Source organism: Cryptomeria japonica, chromosome 11 (assembly GCF_030272615.1).
Source record: "Cryptomeria japonica chromosome 11, Sugi_1.0, whole genome shotgun sequence".
Lineage (NCBI taxonomy): Eukaryota > Viridiplantae > Streptophyta > Pinopsida > Cupressales > Cupressaceae > Cryptomeria > Cryptomeria japonica.
This window is the reverse complement of record NC_081415.1, coordinates 28,742,247-28,764,607: the sequence shown is the minus strand read 5'-3', so window position 1 is coordinate 28,764,607 and position 22,361 is coordinate 28,742,247. Positions and strand designations below refer to the sequence as shown.

The 22,361-nt window shown below is 39.0% G+C and overlaps 1 protein-coding gene across 3 annotated transcripts in view; it reads left to right on the top strand.

Annotated features, from left to right (window-relative positions):
• Positions 1–22,361, top strand: part of LOC131050839 (DNA repair protein recA homolog 1, chloroplastic) — a 64,836-nt gene that overhangs the window by 31,568 nt on the left and 10,907 nt on the right. For all 3 annotated transcript variants that reach the window (XM_059214069.1, XM_059214068.1, XM_059214070.1), the window contains 2 exons: positions 9,568–9,630; positions 9,707–9,783. In XM_059214069.1, coding sequence (XP_059070052.1) covers positions 9,568–9,630; positions 9,707–9,783 — 140 coding nt within the window. The remainder of the gene's footprint in view (positions 1–9,567; positions 9,631–9,706; positions 9,784–22,361) is intronic.

Here is a 22,361-nt window from a genome sequence, read left to right as displayed (position 1 = left end):
GTTTTCTTCACCTACTCCGATTTGCACCTGGACCCCTTGCATCGATCATGATGTCAAAGAATCAGATCTCTGTCCTTTTGATCTGTCTCGAGCCGCATCCTTCTGCACTCGACCAGTGATTTCATTTAATGTCGACTTGTTTCAATCTTGTCGACACCTACCTCATTCAATACATCGACTTGTCGTTCACCGACCTCAACATGTTAGGTTATCTACTTTGCCACCTAGAAGCCATGTGTCATCTTCGTCGGCATCCACCTCAGATCACTGTGTCAGTTTAGGATGAGTCACCAACCAAAAGCACTCTACCGGTATACACCTCATACTACCAGTCTTCTTGCCGTACCGGTCATACAATAACCGGTTATCCTTCAAGCCATGCTCTCTCTGTTCGGCCGAGTAGGTCATGATACCTTTTCTCTGCATATGACTTGATACCTTGTTCCTTCTAGGCTCAGCTTGTCCCTTGCAGTTTACTGGTTGCCTTACCTATTTGCATACTGGACCGATATTCATTCTTCTTCACAGAGCACATATCAGTCAATTATAAACGTGCTCTCCGGTTCAGCAAACTTGATGCTTTGCAATCACAGACTCATGCCTATGTTATGAACATACACTCTGAACTACAACACGTGAATCCTCTCCAATCGTCTGTACCGGTTTCTTGATCACTGCTCTGTTCCTATTTACCGATTGACAACACATCTGCCTGCATACCGGTAACATCCTTGATGACTCCATGTATCAATCTCCAATTGTTACCAATTGTGGTAACACCAATCTCCATCTGCATCTTGGTATGATTCCACTTTTCCTTATCCTTCATTAGCTCGTATCTCACCTTAACCGGTTTGTCAAGTGACAAACTCATCACTTTTTATCCTTCCTTTTTTGTCCCTGTGGCACATCATGCCTTCTCTTGCTGATCCAGTGCACATCTCTGGTTTCACATGCTGGAGGCTTCCTCATGTTCCACTTTGGCCATCCGGTATGAGCCTTCAATCACTTGCCTTTAACTTCTTTGTCTTATACCAGAGTATTATCACTTACCGGTGGGAGTAGATGAACAGTTGCACTCAACTTGCCAATCATCTGGTGAGAGTGGATCTTTGTCACCTGCTGACAAATAACTTGTGGGAACTGGTTGTCAATGCATTGCTCTCTACTTTCTGTATTGCACCAATATGACTTCCCTGTTTGAGCAGATACATCTTCAAACAGACATATGATCTAGTAAACTTCCCATATGTCTTCCTTGCTATCTAGATGCAGCATACTTTCTGTCATTCTTCTCTTCATCTTGTGACAAGATCTTCATCCGGTGGGAGTCTTGTTGTATGACATCTTGCATCCCGGTTGTACTGCATATTCTTCATAAGTTCAACCTTGCTTGCTTACTGGTCACATGCTTATCGGTTGGCAACAACACAATGCCAACATATCACTCACCAGTTGGCATTGCCATAATGCCAACTGTCTCCAACTTCTACTCGCCAGTTAATACCAACTTATGTCTCCAACACTAACTTGTATACTGGTGACTCCAATGACCGGTTTGACATCCCATACTTACCGGTGATAGGCTATACCGGTAACATGCTATACCAGTTGACATCAATGACACCATTACCGGTTGTCATCAATGACAACACAATGCCAACATTCAATAGGGTGGTGATCAAAAAGAGTATAAGCAAGTATTTTGGGCAATTACAAGGCTCATCTTCTTGTAAAATACTGTTTGCAATAGGAGGGAATGAATTACAATGTGTCTTTTGCTCCCATGGCCAAGAGGGTCTAATTTTGATTGCCTTTCTCCTTGACAACATAGTTTGGTTTGAAAGTGTATCATATGGATGTGAAAAGCACTTATTTGATGGGGATTTGAATGAGGAGGTTTACAATTTGCAGCTTGAAGGATTTCAAGTACCTAGTAATGATCATCGAGTTTGTCCACTTTTTAAGTCTTTGTATGGGCTTAAGTAGGCTTTGTGATCTTGGTATATAAAAGTTGTTCAATATCTTCAAGATTCTAAATTTAGATGAAGTTTTTAATCCAAATCTCTATGAAAAGCTATGGTGATCAGGACTTGATTTTTGTTGTCTATGTTCACGGTCGTGCATCCATAGGTAATAAGGCCACTTTGTTGCAGCGTATGAAATCAGATTGATTTCTTCTTTTGACATGACTGATGTGGCCCTCGTATAGTATTTGTTGGGAGTAAAGTATTGCAAACATGACCATTTCATTTTAATGGCTCAGGTCAAGTATACCACAAGTCTTTTAAAATGATTTTGTATGGCATATTGTAATCCTTCAACTCCACCTCTAGAGGTCGAGCTAAAATTGTTAGCATCATCACATGATTAGTCACTTGAAAGACAATTTGTGGGCAGTTTGATACATCTTACATTGACTTGACCAGGTCTTTGTTTTGATGTTAGTTATCTACCTTGGTTGTTATCTCAACTGAAGTGTGTTCATTGGTAGGCAAAAATACAAGCGTTGTGATATGTCAAAGCTACTCTTGACTTTGGCATTCTTTAGTAGAAGTCAAAGTTTTTAATGTTGAAAGGATTTATGGACTTTGATTGGGATGGTTTAGTTGATACTTGAAGATAAATCACATGATGCATATTTTCCTTTGGTTGAATAATTGTTAATGTGTGAGCGTAGCTCCAACATACTATGTCTTTATCTTCCACTAAAGCAAAACTCAATGTAGTTGTTACCTTCGCTTGTTGGTGCTAGCAGTGAATTAGTATGGTTACACTGAGTTTTGAGTGATTTGCAACTTAGATAACTCCGACTCTACTTTTTTATTGACAATCAAAGGCCTTGAAGCTTTATATATTTTCCTTGGGTTGAATAATTGTTTATGTGTGAGAGTAGCTTCAACATACTATGTCTTTATCTTCCACTAAAGCAAAATGCAAGGTAGTTGTTACCATCACTTGTTGTTGCTAGCAGTGAATTAGCATGGTTACACTAAGTTTTGAGTGAATTGCAACTTAGATAACATTGATTCTGCTTTTTTATTGACAATCAAAGGCCTTGAAGCTAGCAAAGAATCCAAGCAATCATGCTTGCACCAAACATATTTAGGTTCATAATCACTATAGTTAACAATTGCTTGATATTGATGATATTTCTTTCGACCACTGCACTTTTCAAGAACAGTTTGCCGATATGATGAATTCCCTTGGTGCTATTTTCTCTGCCAATTTTTAGGACAAAAGTGGTGCTGTCTTCGATTTAAACAGTAAAAGGTGTATTAGATATAATATAATGTTAGAAATAAGGTTAGAATTATTAGAATAATATTCCATTTTTATTTAATGGTCAATATGATGTAATTTTATATATATTAGAACTTTCTATTTTTTCATTCATCATTGATTGTTTCTTTTAGATACATTGATTTGTTGTATTCTATTTGATGATCTTTCCGATCATTTGTATATACAATTTAGTTTTTACCAATTACTTCTCAGTAATATGGTATTAGAGTGGGTTTAGAAAATACCCTCTCTCAGTTTGTTTTTAAAATCGCGATGTGTGGTCGTTTTTCTTTGGTTGCATTTCGCAATTTTCACCCATAATCGTGATGGCCTGATACGGTTTTTTTTGTGGATTTCAGTATTTTTTCTGTAGTTTCGGTGACGAGATTCCTTCATTGTTTCTTGCTAGTGATTTCACACTTGATGACTAGGGTTTTTTGCATTCCCTGACTTGTGATGCGATGAGATTATTTCTCCCATGTTTCACATTTTCTACGATGACTTTCTACAATTTTTCGTCATTTTTTGACCTACGGCTAGGGTTTTGACAAAAATCAGACACCAGATTCCTTCTGGGTTTTTTATTCTCTTGTTTGGGTCGTCGTCAGATTATCCTGGGTCAGCTGAAATTTTCTCAGGATTTGTGCCAATTGTACTTCATCTGCCTCAGTTTTTTGTATTGGGATTCATGCCTTGGATTCTATGCTATTGCCTCTTTGATTTTTCATTTTTTGTGCATTGGGAAGTGTGCAAGATGGCGTCATTGACCAACTTAATGTTAGAAGGCAGTCAAAGATTTAACGAAGCGTGCAAGATGGCATCATTGACCAACTTAATGTTAGAAGGCAGTCAGAGATTTAACGACAAGAATTATAACACTTGGAAGTAGTGCATGTTGACTATTTTTGAATATCGCCACCTTGATGATCTTGTTTTGGGAAAAGAATCTCGTCCTTCTGCAACCGGATCAGATCAGGACAAGTTTGATGGCCGGAATCAAGAAGCCGTCATGCTACTTAAGCTCTGTCACAGATGACCAATTGCCTCAGATTCCCTCTGGCAAATCAACATCATAAATCTGGAAGCATCTGAAAGAGTTGCATGAGACATTCGACAGAAGCCGAGCATTCTTCCTGAAGAACCAGTTGTTCTCCATCATGATGGATGAACGAATGTCCTTACAGGAGCATCTTATGAAGATTAAGGACATTCTAGATTAGCTCAAGAGAAGATATGGTAGTAATGACCTTGAAAAGTCTACCTAAATCTTATGAGCACTTCATAGAGACTCAACATTACGTCTACAAATGTTGATATGAAGTTTCTAGAGTTATGAACCAAAATTCTACAACAGGATCGTTGGAAACAACAGTTTGGTAGCAGTACCACTTTGTCCTCTTCAGAGCAAGCCTTTGTAGCCAAATCCTTTCACAAGGATAGAGGCAAAGCTTAGTCCTCTCAGTCATCTCAGCAGAAGGCTCCAACTAGTCTCACGAAGGTTCGAAGAAGAAAAAGGTTCAGTGCAATTATTGTCATAAATATGGCCATATGATCAAGGATTGTCGCAATCGGATAGCTTCCGAATAGTGGAAGTAGGGGGGGTCTCAGCCTAAAGCCAATGTCGCTGAGCACATAGAGCAAAAAGAGTCTGCCTTTTACGCTTTCATGGCTAAAAGACCTGCAGACCATGTGAAGTCATTGGTGCTTCTTGACATTTCACTCACAAGCGTGATTGGTTTACAAAATTCTCTCCCTATATAGATTCAGTCATATTTGGAGGAGGTAAATAGTATACCGTTGCCGGCAAGGGCAACGTTCAGATACAGTCTGGTGGGGGGAACCTTATATTCCTCAATCTATACTATGTTCCTAGCATGGAACTAAACCTACTCTCTGTGAGTCAGATTATGCGACATTCTCCTTAGCTTGATGTAATATTTAGTGCACACAAGTGTTCGATTGATGATCGTGTGACACACACTACTGTAGCTATTGGCATTGAGGATCATGGTCTTTATAGACTTGTGGATACAGGTGATTCTCTTGAGCATGTCGTCGCAGCTAAATCATCCTTTATCACTAATCTATGGCATTAGTGATATGTTCACCTAAACATTCACAACCTTACTCAGCTTGTTCGGGAAGATTTAGTACATAGCCTACCTGAAATTCAAACTTAGAATCAATGAGTTTGTGAAGCTTGTCAGGTTGGGAAGCAGCACAAGACACCGTTCAAGGACAGTGACTCATGGCGAGCATCTAAGGTACTACAATTGGTCCACGCTGATGTATGTGGTCCAATGAATACTCCTTCTGTTACTGGGTGTAGATATTTTTTGCTTTTTGTTGATGATTTCAGTTGTAAAATGTGGGTGTACTTTCTTAGATAGAAATCAGATGTGTTTCTTGTATTTCAGAAATTTAAGGCCTTAGTAGAAAGAGTCTAGTTGTTCTATCATTACTCTTAATGGGGGGGAGTTTTGTTCTATTGCTTTCTCCACTTTCTATGATACACATGGCATAAAACGTCAGTTAACCACACCATACACCCCTCAACAAAACGACATTGAAGAATGTCGCAACCGTACCATTACAAAAGTGGCTAGGTCTATGTTGGAACACATAAATGTGCCTAAGAAATATTGGGTAGAAGCAGTGTTTATTGCAGTCTATCTCCTTAATAGGTCTCCCACTCATGCTATTAAAGGGAGGCTCCTGAGGAAGCCTAGACTGGTCGTAAACCCAGGATCAGTCATTTGAAAGTTTTTGGCTCTTTAGCATATGTATGGATTCTAGATGCCAAGCGCTCCAAGTTGGATTCCAAGAGTCAAAAGCTTACGTTTATAGGGTATAGTGACAACCATAAGGCTTACCGGTTGATTGATGTAGACACTGATTGTCTTATCTTCAGTCGTGATGTTGTCTTTGATGAAGAACAACGACCTTTTCACCTTTCCTCGTTTGAGCAACATTCTAAGGATCAACCTTTGAAGTCTTTTGATTTAGGTGTCCGTCTTCCATTTGGTTCACCTGATGGGAGGGATGATGCAGATTCTGAATTTGATGATGCACTACTTGAATTTCTTCTGGATGATGCTAATCTTCCCTTTGTTCGAGTTCCACCTCGAGTTCCACCTCTACTTCTAGTTATTCCTCATGCATTTGATGTTGGCACTTCTACTCTCCGGCCTAAATGGTGGGCTAAGATTATCAGTGATCTTCATCCTGATGAGCTCATTGATGGTAGATCTTCCAAAAACAAGAGCAAACAACAGTCTATAGTCAATTTTGCTCTCATGGCCAACATTCATAGTATTTATGAGCCTCGGACCTATACAAAGACAAAAGGGATTCTAGAGTGGGAACAGGCAATGGACGCAGAATACCAGTGCCTTTTGAAGAACAACACTTGGGTTCTCTTTGATCTTCCTTCAGGGAAGAAGCCCATTAGCTGCAAATGGGTGTTTAAGGTCAAGTATCATGCAGATGGTACCTTAGATAAATACAGGGCTAGATTGGTTGCTCGAGGATTCACACAATGGGAGGGCATTGATTATGAGGAGACTTTTGCTCCTACTTCCAAGATGAGTACCATTCGTCTTCTTCTCGCTATTGCAGCTCAGTTTGGATGGAAAGTCCATTTGATGGATGTTAAGAGTGCCTTCCTCAACGGTGAGTTGCAAGAAGAAGTCTACATGACACAACCTCTTGGTTTCAAGGTTGTCGACAAAGAACATCAAGTATGTAGCTCATGAAAGCACTCAATGGACTCAAATAGGCTCCTCGAGCGTGGTACATCAAGACTGATCAGTACTTGGTTGCTCATGGTTTTTAGCATAGCCCTTTTGACAGTCATCTGTATATCAAACACTTTGGTGATGATGTTCTCTTTCTTGTTGTCTATGTGGATGACTTGATCATTACTGGCAGTTCAACACATTTGATTGCAGAAATCAAACAAGACCTGCGCAAGGCTTTTGACATGACAGAATTGGGGCTTCTCCATTATTGTTTAGGTGTTGAAGTTTGGCAGACTGATGATAGCATTTTTATTTCTTAGTCTAAGTATGCCAGGAACTTGCTTGACAGGTTTTGAATGCAAGATTGTAAACCTGCTTCCACGCCTATGGAGATAGGACTGAAGTTGTCAGCCAAGTTTGATTCTCCTCTTGTAGATTAAACAACATTCATGCAACTAGTGGGTAGTCTCATCTATCTCACTACCACTAGACCTGATCTCAATTTTGCAGTGAGCTACATTTCACGCTTCATGATAGCCCCCAAGGCTGATCATTGGGTAGCAACGAAGCGTCTGCTGCGTTATGTGAAGGGCACTTCTGATTATGGACTTCTTTACACTCGAAGTCACGATCCTAGACTCAGTGGTTTCACAGATTCAGATTGGGCTGGTTTGGTTGATGATAGGAAATCAACCTCTGGGTATGTGTTCAGTTTGGGAACAGGTGCAGTCACATGGACTAGTAAAAAGCAGTAGGCAGTGGCTCTCTCTTGGACAAAAACAGAGTATCGAGGAGCAGTTAAGGCAGCGTGTGAAGCAGTTTGGCTTCGTCGGATGCTTGCGGATATGCAAATATCTCAAGTAGGTTTGACTCCCTTGTTTTGTGATAATTAGGGAGTTCTTAAACTTGCCAAGAATCCCGTCTTCCATGAAAGAACCAAGCATGTGGAAACTCATTGTCATTTTATTGGGAAGCTTGTTGAAGACGGCTCAATTCAGTTGCAGTATGTTCCAACTGCAGATCAGACTACAAACATTCTCACCAAGTCTCTCAACCCAAATAAGTTTGCTAAATTCAGGGGGCAGCTTGGTGTTGTTGACAGATTGACCATTGAGGGTAATAGAATAATATTCTTTATTTATTTAATGGTCAATATGATGTAATTTTGTATATATTAGAACTTTTTATTTTTTCATTCATCATTGATTGTTTCTTGTAGAAACATCGATCTGTTGTATTCTATTTAATGATCTTTCTAATCATTTGTAAATACAATTTAGTTTTTACCAATTACTTCTCAGTAAGAAGAATGCCCTGTGCATGTAGGCATATATTGCTTATGCCAATGATGTGATAACACCACATTGGTTTTATTTAAAAAGTAACTTACAATTAAGTTACAAGCAGCTTTTAACTTCTCTATATAATAATAAATACAAGCCACTCATTGAAGTATGTGCCTTCAAATTCTCTCAAACTCTGTCCATTCTTCCAACACTCAAAGTGATGGATTACATTGACCATTCCTCTCCCTACTACCAAACACTTAAAAGTGATTGTGTGCCAACTGAACCACCTTTTGATCTTTGCTAAATTGAAAAACGAAAAATGTTATTGCCAAACTCATAGGGGTCATCTTAAGATAACTTAAAAACACACAGATCAAATCCCATAAAAATTAAATCCAATAATAAAATGCCCTTCAAAGCCTTTGCTGAATTTAAAGATAAACTTACATTAATAGAATAATTGAAATATACATAATTGGAGACATCAGAGAAGTCTGTGAAAGCCCCAAACACAGTATGATAAATGACAGCTATTTACAGCTTTAGCATTTATTTATGTTTATCTTCTGGGTGAGGAGGGTTGATGCATAGCACTTAAGAAACATATTTATTGTTGCTTGTTTGGATGCTTTGAACTTTCACTTCAAGAGTTGATAGATTGTATGTGAAATTAGAGACACAAGAGAAGTCCTTCGAAGCCCCAAACAAACATGATAAATGCTAGGTATATTAGTTTTATAACTTCTTTGTTTTTATTTTCCAGGCAAGGATATTTGTTTTATGGCATTTGACAACATTTTATTTACTTGTTTGGGTACTTTGTACTCTTCATGTGAAGAGTTGACAAGGTTGTTTGCACACACTATTCTCTCCATTTAAATGGTAATGAAATTATTTGAGTGAAAATCAATGATGAGAAAGAGGACCATTTGCATAAAGTATTATCTGTTACAGGCTTATAGTGTTCTAGCAAAGGAATTGGATGGAAGGCAGGATTAAATAATTTTTAGTTTGTATCAATCTCTTGCATTGAATACAGTTCATTTAATTTCTATATAGCATTGATTTCTGTAAATGAAGGCATTTCTAATAAACAGAGCAAATTGGACTGATATTTTTTAGTTTGGTGGAAGGCGTAATCTAGACATTTAGAACTTTTTTAAAGTACCATCTTTGAAGGCATTCTTTTCTTCTTGGTTCATTTTCCCTTCTCTAAACTTTTCTTGTATTGGTTCTTTATTTTGGTATTCCAGGTTTCAAGGCCCTATAAACAAGCAGAGTTCGATATCATCTTTGGTGAAGGTGTACATCAGCTGGTCAGTATTATAAATGAGTTGGAATTCTAAATGCTGATAATTTGAGAACGTTCTAATAAAATTTAGGTTATTGCAGGGTTGCATTTTGGATTGTTCAGAGATGCTAGACATCGTTTCTAAAAAGGGTTCTTGGTACAATTATGGGGATTTAAGGTTTGCCTGGATTTCTTAGTTGTACAGTAGCTCACACGATTTTGCCATTTGATTTGAGTTTTTATTTTATTTGAAGATATATGAATCTTTAATTTGATTGCATCAGAAAATTAGTCCCAATAGAGCTATGCATATTTCTTTGGCCTACTAATTTTTGCACAAAGTCTTATTTGAAGACCATGATTGCTTTTAATAATCAATATTGGAACAAAGTCATGTATGCCATTCTGTAAAACGATTTGATGGAATGTAATCAAATCTTGCTTAGTAGTGTTGCGTCCTTGCTGATGCAGAGTTTTAGTCAAATTGTGGGGTTTTCAGGAAATGGAACTCATCAGAGGTTTAACATTTCTGCTCCATCAGTCTTAAAATTTTCCAAAGTTTATGTCTCACTTTGGTAGCAGAAAATATCAGAAGGGAGACTGAAGTCTCAATTGGCAGCATTAGCAGACTGCAGGTTGAAAATGAATCATTAACACATAATCACTAGAAAAATTGCATTTAAAACAAGTTGACGCTCTTTTATGCCAATTACCCCTTTAATGTGTATGGAATCAGTCACATAAGCAAGTTGCTGCAGCAGAATAAGGTATTTATCCCTTCCAATAAATAGCATGAAACTAATTAAAATGTTCCATAAATGATTGAAAATCTCAAGTTCTTAACATTTTCTCTGTAGAGATACAAAACATTCACACTTATGAGTGATATTGCTCATTGAATGGAAGATTGATGGAAGAAAAACCAGCTGACATTTTAGAAAGGCATTTGACCTATTAGCTTGCTTATTAGTTCTTAATGATTGAACTGGTGATCCCATCTTGGATGAGTAAGGTTGGCTTACTGACTTGAGCAGGATTTGTGCAATGGTTAGGATGATCAAGAGTGCTACCTGCAGTGTGATACTTTTTTTAAAGTTTAATCTTGTCAGCCTTTGTTATTATTAATAACTTTTGAGAGAGATGTTAACTGGATAATTTTTTTTTCTAACCTTTTATCTTCTTCTTTGGCATTAGGCAATTCTACATCCAACAGCACATTGGACTTTTGCTGTGCGTGGGTGGATGGATGGACTGATTTGAGGAACGTTGGCAGCCAACATATTTATAGATTTGTAACCCTTAATGTTATCAGCACAGATCCATCTTAATATGGATCTGATATACCCTCAGAGGTATCAAAATACTCAAGGTCCAATCCCTGTCTTATTCTCATGTTATGACAGGATTGGCACTACATATCAGATCCTCATTAAGATGGTTCTGTTCTAGTTTGTAGCAATATTTGCAAATTGAGCTGATAATTTAGAAAATGAGAACTCTGATGTCCCTGATATGATTAAATAATAAAATTAAAATACTTTATTGTATGGCCCCAAATTTAATAATAAATCATTCGGGCCCTTTATTTAATTAGTCAAGTTTTAGTTTGGTCGTGTCAGCCCGTTTGTAACCCTTTGGGAAATTTCTCAGAGCCCATATTTATGGCCGAGTTAGTCATTGTTGTAGATATGCGAATTTGGTATTGTTCTTTATATGTGCGAATTCCAGTTGGAGTTTAGCTTGTCTGCCATTTCGGAGGTGAGAGATCCTCCCTACTTGGCATCCGTAGTTTCGGTGGGAGTTTCTCCTCACCCTATTCTGCTTCTGTTCGGAGTTGTGTAATATGTTGTGCGATCGTTATCAATATAATTTCTCTTTGCATGTGCGAATCCTCAGATTATTTCTTCTGGCAAGTGTGAATCTTCATCTAAGTCTCTTGTGTTTGAAATATTAATAATTCATTTCATTTCCTTGTGCAACACAGAACTGTCTAAGCGTTTGGAGGGCTCGAGGGGCAGGACTCGGTGGATATTCACTCACCGTACGACCAACACTACCGTACGCCCAGTCCGTACTACCATCCTGTTGATGTGGTTTTTATGCACATGCGAACACATAATAAAATACCATAAGTATCTTATCCTCTCTTGAACAAAATCTCTCGGATGTTGAAGATTAGCTTAAGGTTCATCCAAGAAAGACTCCAAGGTTCATGAATGTAGGGTCTCTACGTGTGGATAATCTCAATTTGCTCTAATGTGATTATGCTGGAATCACAAGGGGACTTACGTTTGTATGCCTGAACGTTTAATCTGCTGGAACTTGAGTCCTAACTACTCACCGGGATAATAAAGAAATAGCAAAAGGTGAAAGGCTCAAAAAGTCTACTCTAAGGCCTAGAATGCAAGAAGATGGATGAATGCCTAGTTGAAGTCCTACTGGGTTAGGTCTCACCATCAAATTGAACAACAAATCGTTACACCATCAGACACTGATCACCATTCAAGTTAATGCATGAACAATAGAGGCATAACAATTCGAAATTAAGCTCATTCAATGCCAGTTGACCATGCAAGGTGCCCTTACAATCAGTAAGAGGCTAGTGGTTTGGACTAGGCGGATTTCAAGCGAGTGCCTTCAACAATTTTTCTCCATTCAATCTAATTATGTATCATCTAATATGAAGACTCAACAAGAATACATGCACATTGCAAAGAAACAACATATTTCACCATATCTTCAATGAAAATGGAGTCTTTTTACAACCAAGGCAACAATTTCTTGCCTTCTCTTCCTACTCTATTCTAATTACTAGCTAAGCTTCTATTCTTCTATCTTATTCACAACTAACCACTATTAACTATTGACTCCCTATTAACCTTTACAAATGAAGAGCCAAAGCCTTATATAGAGAGCTCTTTACAATTCAATGGCTCTGATTGATTTAGAATGAATGGCTAGGATTACAAGATGAAAACCCTAATTAGGGTTTGTTACAACAAACTCTCTTAGCCAATGAGAAAATTACATTATATTGAGGTGATGTCCGATGGAGAAGAGGAGCATGAGGAAAGTGAACCACCAAGGGAAGAATCTGCCAAAGAAACAAGCCTGGCGGAGAGAATTTCCACATTGGTATGGAGGGGAGGCATCATTGCCACATTGGCGGGTACCCCAAGGTGCAGTGTGTTTAGGGCATGTGGTACGCTTCAAGGGCAACGAGTCCTTGTTATGCTCGACAATGGGGCCTCGCTCAACTTCATAAACTCATCACTCGTCACCCGAAGGGGTTTGCGTACAAAGGAGCACGAAGGGTTCGATGTCAAGGTGGTAGGAGGCAATCTCCTATCACGCACTCACCTAGTTCCGCTACTGAGCATCACCATGGGAAATTACACGGTGACAGACGATTTCTTTGTAGTAGATGTGGATGACACGAATGTCATATTGGGCATCCAATGGATGGAGACCCTTGACTAGTACACACAGAGCTTCAAAAAGATGGAGTTCTCATTCGAGGTGGATGGTAGGAAGGTGGTTCTCAGAGGAATGTCGAATGGCGGCCCAAGGGAGATTTCCGCCATACGTATGGAAGCCATCTTCAAACATGATGAAAGTAGTCTGGGCAGCACATTGCTTGATCTTGACAAAACCTGTGAAAGGGCAACCGACTTACTACCAAGATGAGGAACTTCAGGCGATGATGGATAAGCATAGTTTGGTCTTCGTTGATATGCCACCTGGTATACCCCCACATCGAGGGTTTGAGCACACCATTGAGTTGGAGTAATGAGCAAAACCCGTTATCACCACACCCTATCACCACCCGAAGAAGTTCAAAGAAGAGATAGAGAAATCGATCCAGGAACTCCTCGATAAAGGATGGATCCGGCCCAGCTGTAGCCCCTTTGCGTCCTCGGTGGTACTGGTGAAGGACAAAACTCCTAGAATGTGTGTTGACTACTGTGCACTGAACAAGAAGACTATCAAGAATAGATACCCCAGTCCCAGGATCGACGAGTTGCTGGATGAACTACATGGCGCAGTCTATTTCTCCAAAATTGACCTTTGCTCCGGCTAGCATCAGATCCGTATGAGGGAGCAAGATGTGGAAAAGACAACCATTCGTTGCCATTATGGACACTATGAGTTCTTGGTCATGCTGTTTGGGTTAACCAATGCTCCAGCCACTTTTCAGTCCTACATGAACCGCATCTTCAACAAGCAACTGCATAAGTTCCTACTGGTATTCTTCGATGACATACTCATCTACAACAAGACTTGGGAGGAACATCTGAGACATTTGGACGAAGTATTGGGGATTATGGAATCGCAATCATTATATGCCAAGAGATCCAAATGTGAGTTTGGAATGAGCGAGGTCCTATACTTGGGTCACGTCATCAGTGTTCGAGGGGTACAAGTTCACTAGGAGAAAATTCAAGCAATTCTAGACTGGCCTCACCCAAGACTCTCTTGGAGCTGCGTGGATTTTTTGGATTGTGCAGTTACTATAGAAGGTTTGTGAAAGGATTTTCACAGCTTGGTGCACCATTGACAGATTTGATGAAGAAAGGATCCTTCCATTGGGATGTGCAGGCGCAACACACATTCGACAAATTAAAAGAAGTTATGAGTACGTGTTCAGTTCTGGCACTACCAGACTTGACTCGCCCTTTCATCCTGGAGTGCGATGCCTCGGGTGAAGGCATTGGAGCGGTGTTGATGCAAGACCATCACCCCATCACGTTAGAGAGTTGGAAGCTCTCGAGAGCTGAGCGGTTGTACTCCATCTACGACAAGGAAATGCTCACCATCATGCATGCTAATGAAGTTTCAGCAAAACCTCATCGGGGCAAAGTTTGTCATACGGACAAACCACAACAACCTGCGATATTTCTTGGAGCGGAGGGATCTGAACGAACGACAACAGAATTGGGTGAGCAAAATCCAGACATTGGATTTCGACATTGAGTATGTAAAGGGCAAGAATAATGTGGTAGTTAATACCCTGTCAAGAAGGCCTGCCATATGTTCTCTATCTTAGATTTCGGCAGATTGGAAGGAACATCTGTTGGTTGAATACTCCAAGAATACTTTTGCCTGCGAACTGATGGATGGTCGAGTGCAGGATGACCGATACAAGGTCATTGACGACATCATTTACTACAAGGACATAATTTATCTGGTACCCGAGTCCAAGATGAAGGAGAAGATTCTGAAGGAAATGCACGACTCTCCCTTGGCCAGACACTCGGGATACTTGAAAACTTATAGACAGATCCAGGAAAGGTTTTCTAGGAAGGGACTTAAGAAGGACATTCTGCAGTACGTGTGGGAATGTCCCACCTGTCAGAAGAACAAATCTGAGCACACTAACCACTGGACTGCTTCAACCATTGCCAATTCCCGACCAGAAATGGGATAGCATCTCGATGGATTTCATTACTGGGCTCCCCAAAATGCAAGGTAAGATTACATCTTCGTCATGGTAGACCACTTGACCAAGTATGCCCATTTTTTTGCCATTTCCACAGGATACCAAGCAGCTCAAGTGGTCAAGTTGTTCTTCTGTGAGGTATTCCGCTTACATGGTCTACCGTGGAACATAGTAAGTGACAGGGATAGCCGTTTTTTGAGTACCTTTTGGATGGAGTTATTTCGGTTGGTAGGAACTGAGTTGTCGCCCAGCACGAGCTACCATTCGTAGACAGATGGACAGACCGAGATTGTGAACAAATGGCTAAAGGGTTATCTCGGGAACTGAGTCTCAACACAACAGAAGGCTTGGGTTCGTTGGTTACATTTGGGTGAACACTGTTACAACACCACCTATCACATGTCGATAGGCATGCCACCCTTTAAAGCACTATATGGTTATTAACCTTTGTCATTTGTTGATCTGGCATTGGGAGATTGTCGTGCACCAAGGGCCAAAGACTGGCTTCAAGAGAGTTTGGATATCCTGAGATCTCTCAAGGGATAATTTGAAGATGTATGCCGACAGACACTAGATGGAGCGAAATTTTGAGGTGGGCAATCTAGTTTACCTCCAACTTCAATCGTACAAAAAATTCTCCTTGAAGACAAGTGGTAAGGAGAAGTTGAAGCCGCGTTTCTATGAACCCTACAGGGTGATTCAGAGGGTGGGCGAGGTTGCCTACGAGTTGGAGCTTCCTGAGGGGAGTCAGATTCACAATGTTTTTCATGTGTCATGTCTAAAGAAGGCCGTCAGGCAGCAGGTCACAGTGTCCAAGGATCTGCCACCCATCGACGAAGAAGGAAAACTAATTCTGGAACCGACGGAGATCATCGATGTCAGAGAGAAGAAGCTGAGATAGCGTACAGTTAAGGAGTTCCTTGTGTGTTGGAAGGATCTGTCGATGGAGGATGCCACCTGGGAAGGCGAGCAAATTCTGGAGCATCCAAGTTTGCAATTGCTTGAGGCCAAGCAATTCTTGGCCCGAGCGGACTGTGATGTCCTCGATATAATTAAATAATAAAATTAAAATACTTTATTGTATAGCCCTATTGATGTGTTTCTTATGCACATGCGAACACAGAATAAAATACCAAGGTATCTTATCCTCTCTTGAACAAAGTCTCTCATTGCTATGCTTTGCGATCAAATGAGACAACTCCAAGGTTACGAAATGTCAGGTCTTGACTTCTGGATAATTTCAGTGGTTTGATGTGATAATGCTGGAATCACAAGGGGACTTACGTTGTACATGAATGCTCAATCTTATCATGGATCAAGATAAGTATGCCGATAACTTAGGATTTGGCAATGAAGCCGTGGACTTAATTCTTACTAAAAAATGGGCAAAAGGAATAGGGTTCAGGAAATCTATTCTAAGCCTAGGAATGTAGGAAATGATGAACAAATCTAGTGGAATCAAACTAGGCAAGGTCTCACAAATAGGTATTGACACAAGCCTAGTGCAATCGTCTAAGGTATACTCAAGAATTTTTCAGACTATCACCATCTAACGTTGACACCATCCAAGTTGATGCTTGTCAAGGGATGCATAATAGTTGAAGTTAAGCTTACCCAAATTTCCAGTTGACCACACAAGGCGCAGTTACCAACGGCAAGAGGCTAGTGGTATGGATTAAGGATTCCACACAAATATATTCAACAAATCTTTCACTCAATCTAACAAACATGAAAATAAATTTTAATCTAAGATTCTAATCTAATTTGGAGGAATTGAGAACCATGAATGCAAAGACAACATTTGAAGAGCAAAATCACCAACAATTGAACAATGATTATGATTCAAATAGCTGCAACATATACCAACAATTCTACAAAAATTCTCTCTTACAAATGAGAGACAATGAGGTTTATATAGAGCCTCAAAAGAAATGAATGGCTTAGATTGATTTGAGATCAACGACCAAGATTACAAGATAAAACCCTAATTAGGGTTTGTACAGCCACCATTACATTGGCCAATAAGAAACGAGGGTAGGTAAGATAAATAATATTTGATGTAGCGCCATGTGTCACTTATTCCCTCCTTGAATAGGTGAAAATATTGCAAGGATAAGGCGTTAAAATCCCACCCTTATTTCCCCTATTGCAGTTGACCATGGAATACATTCAGACTATGAGGCAGCGAGAGATACACTCTCGGAGGTGGAAAAGTGGATTGAGAGCGCAAGGAAGCAGACAAATGATTTCCTTACTCAGTTTGTCCAGGCATATGATAGGACAACAAGGCTGGTGTTTAGAATCCAGTATTTGGAGGGAGTTTGGGAAGAATTCCGGCCTATTCAAGAGAAGACTATTCCACGCCTCCAGGCTTTGAAGAAGATTCCTAATTACACCTTGGTCAGCGAGAACATTGTGCACAATGGAGATGGATACGATTTCCATGGCTGGTATTGTTCATTAGCCATGAAGAGATCAACGTATGAGAATGCCCAGTCAAGTTGTATGGAGATGGAGGGATTGATTCAAGACATTCAGATGAAGATCCTTGCCTCGATTGAGGAATTATTGGGTGTTGATGTTAGTGATGCAAGTTTATGTATTTTTGCCCGTTGGACTCTTTGAAGAAGAGTCAGATGGACGACTTGGTCTCTTTGTTGATTCTTGTTCATAGTTCGCAGAAGCTTATGCCAGATTGGGAGAACACTTTGGATGCTTGCTCAGATTCACTGGATGTGATTGATTTATAGCAGGATACCTTGCCTAGCATTTCCATGGAGGAGTTAGATTCAGTATTGGCTAGATTCTTGGAGTATGCTAGGAGAGAGAGAGATGCAGAGAGGAATCTTCTAGAAGATTCCCAATTTGATGATTAGGTATCTTTTTATTGGGCCATATGTTGGTGGCTCCATTTTCTATGTAAACCCTAATTAGGGCAATTCTAGGGTTTTGTTGGCATGATCTTGGATCAATCTTGGCCATCCATTTTGTGAGAGACTCTATATATACCTCCTTGTCTCTCATTTGTAAGAGAGTTTTTGTAGAATTGTTGGTATATGCTGCAGCTATTTGAATCATAATCATTGTTCAATTGTTGGTGATTTTGCTCTTCAAGTGTTGTATTTGCATTCATGGTTCTCAATTCCTCCAAGTTAGATTAGAATTTATTTTTCATGTATGTTAGATTGAGTGAAAGATTTGTTGAATTTATTTTTGTGGAATCCTTAATCCATACCACTAGCCTCTTGTTGCTGGTAAGTGCACCTTGTGTGGTCAACTGGAAATTTGTGTAAGCTTAACTTCAACTATTACGATTCCCTTGACAAGCATCAACTTGGATGGTGTCAACGTTTGATGGTGATAGTCTGGAAATCCTTAAGTATACCTTAGACGATTGCACTAAGCTTGTGTCAATACCTGTTTGTGAGACCCTGCCTAGTTTGATTCCACTAGATCTGTTCATCATTTCCTACATTCTTAGGCCTATAATAGATTTCCTGAACCCTATTCCTTTTGCCCATTTTTTTAGTAAGAAGTAAATCCAGAGCCATATTGATAAATCTTAAGTTGTTAGTACATCTATTCCGCATCTTCATACTCGAAGAAGATAATCCAAACATTTGCGTAAGTCCCCAAGTGAACACAACAATTCACATCGACCATCGAGTTACCCACTCGTCAAGACCTGACATGTAGAAATCTTGGAATCATTTTAGTTGATCTCATTCTTAGCATCTGAGTTGATTTTGTTCAAGAGAGGGTAAATTACCTTGGTATTTTATTCTGAAATGTTATGTGCATAAAACACACATCAATAGTTCGGAGTTGTGTAATCTATTGTGCGATCATTATCAATATAATTTCTCTTTGCATGTGCGAAACCTCCTTTTATTTCTTCTGGCAAGTGCGAATTTTCATCTAAGTCTCTTGTGTCTGAAATATTAATAATTCACTGCATTTCCCTATGCAACATTGAATTGTCTAAGCGTTTGGAGGGCTCGAGGGTTGGGACTCGGCAGATATTCATCACTGTACAACCAACACTACCGTACGCCCAATCTGTACTACCATCCCCACCGTATGATCAAAGCACAACATATCACCGTACGACAAGCATTGTCGTACGCTCAGTCCGTACTACCATCCCCATCATATGATTAAAGCACAACATATCACCGTACGGTCACCACCGTACGCTCTAAGGAAGCCATACGAATTACACCGTACGTGGAACAATAGTGTTTGAAGGAGACCGTACTGCATACGGAATCTTAAGTAATCTGATCTAACCGAGTCATTTAAATCAACTTAGATTACTAATTAATTATACGGTTATAATAAAATAATTATGAATATACATTGTATTGAATCAAATATCTTATGATTCGATGATCAACATATATCGATTCATATATTAATTGATTCTATGTAATGTATATTACATATGAATCGATTCATATGTTAATCGATTGTATGTTGTGTCATAGTGTGAATTAATTACTTATTAATTCATGTTAACTAATGACGTGTTGATTCTTGATTCGATTCCATGTTCATACCGTTTTATCTTCTTGCTGATGATGTGTTATGTCTAATCGATTGTTAGAGACATGATGGTTGGGAGACGTGTTTCTTAATAGGGTTGTGTTGATTGGTTTAGACGTGATGCTCCTATATCAGTTTGATCTCCCTCTCTCTCGAATAAAAGTTGAGCAGCAAGGTTACAAAGTTACAAGAATATTAAATACATCTACACATCTAGTATATAGGATTTATCCTTCTCTTGCAGCAGTTTGGGTTAACAAATTCAACGTATTTAATACACAGGCAGATCACACATTATTAAGCAAATTGTATTCCTTCCTTTGCGAATTCTTTGTCATCTTCAAGTCCGTATTATTCAAACAACAATCAGGTTGAGTTTCTCCTTTTGTCGCGACATATCTGTCCTTTGCAGAGCATCATTAACATCACAGATCGAATCTACATTTGAACTGTCAAATAAATTTAAAAGCCTAATCTGATCACTGAAACCTTAACATGGTATCAGAGCCAGCCTAAGGAAAAGATCAGATCAGATTTATAAAAGCGAGATTATCCTTCTACTATCGACTTCTAAATCATCCTCTTATATCAACATCAAGATGGTGAATGGGATTAGAGTTGAAGACAGAGTCGAAGGAGCATCTAATTTCATTTCTTGGAAGTTCAGAATCATGCTTGCCTTAAGTGAAAACGAATTAGATGGATTTGTGAAGAAAGCCATACAAGAACTAGAAGAAAAAGATGAAGAGATTGAATGGAGGAAAAAGAACAACAAAGCAATGAAAATGCTTGTTGACTCCGTAAAGGATCATATTATGCCAATCATCTCCACGATGGAGGCTGCCTATGGCATGTTCAAATTATTAGAGAATATGTATGAGATAAACAACACAAGCCAAACTCTTGCTCTAAAGCAACAACTCCATGTCAAGATGACAAAAGGCGAATCAATCACCTCATACTTCATGAGGATCACTGAACTAAAAGATCGATTCTCTACTATTGGACACAGAATAGAGAGCAAAGAGTTAACTATGTTGGCTGTAATGCCCTGCCAAGAAACCCTAAAGGATTCAACTAAAACTCTCGAAAAGAGTGCAAAGAATTTTTTTAAAACATTAATGAACTTAAGATGCATTAAATTAAACATTGCAATAACACTTGCACAAGTAGTTGACTTAGCTTAAACACCTAAAGGGTTTCCAACGAAGATTACTAGATTAATCCAATGAACATTAAGGTGTATTAATCCAACTAACAATGAGATTGATTAAACCTACTCATGATAGAATGATTACCACATGAACATAGCCATACAATTCCATAAGAGGTTAAACTCACATGATCGAATATATACAATTGCTTTTGGTTACATTACATTAGTAAAGCTATATTCATCATAATCCATATTAGTGCATTTAAATAATAACTTCATACATACAATTAAGATTAATATCACCTAAATTACATTATACATTTTAACCATAATGCCATTCATACATTCAAAATAAAAAGGAACCAAATGATCACATACACCATACAACACCAAAATTGATATCGGAGTTCACCCCTAATGGGCTACATCTCCAGGTCTGCTCAGGTCTGCTTCAAGTGCAAGACCATTCTATTAAATAAAAGGTGAAAAATATATAAGGTTCACATCAATTACATCCTACCATCAAGGCGTACAAAAACAAATAATACATATGACCGCATAGGTCCAAGAGATACATGAATGATCCGAGAAGAAGAAAGAGGATCCATTTGAAACATGATATGGAGTAAATACAAGAGAACAATTGGTGTACCAGCGAAACTAAATCCTCGCAATCCATCATAAGCGTCACATGATCTAACATGAATATCAAGAACTCACAAAAAGCATAAACAAACAGATATGACTCCCACAAAAGTGCTCCAAGCAAGATCAACAAAAACTGCACACTAGTGAACATAAGGGAAGAGTGTCATCACATAGCTTGGTATGGTTATCCTAGCAGGCCTCCATAGATCCCGACCCCCATCCACTAGGTTACCCTGGTAACCTCTCCCGAACCTCCGACCTAATCCAAGTCTCATGTGGACCGAAACAATTCTTTCATGAAGACAAGGTTGTTGGTTTGCCATTCCAGGCCTTCTCACTACATCCTGAGTCTGCACTAGCACTCAACCTATGAGTGAGGCACAATTATCTTACTTAGTGTTTTCATCTACCAAACCCCCTAATAATTTATTAAGTTATCACTTATTTAGACAAACTTTCGATGGGTTACCCTGCTTACCACTCTGGGCGCGACCCCCACTCGAAAGCCACTCTCCCATATGACACTTAACCACAAATCAGTCGAACTCCCAAAACCAAGGTATACACAAGAAATAGTATACGGAGTTCAAAGCAATAGAAAACCACTTGGCCAAACAATCCCTTGCCCATAGTTAACTAATTGATGATTATCTGACTAGAGACATGACCAGATACGATAACCACCTCATGAAACAACTAAAACACATATCCAAGGACTTGCAATTTTCGAAAGCAAATGCGAATACAGTAAATGAAATACACATCTTTGCTACTCTAATATGACGTTAATTTTTCCATTTTGTTTCACATACAATTTGGCCAAAGTTTTCTAATCCATCTAAATTTTCAAAATACAACATTTGAAAAATCACCATTTCTTAATAAATTAAACTCCAAAATTATAGTTAAATAATTTGCCTGTTTTCCAAAAAAAATAAAAATAATTAATCAATATTTCTCTAAAATG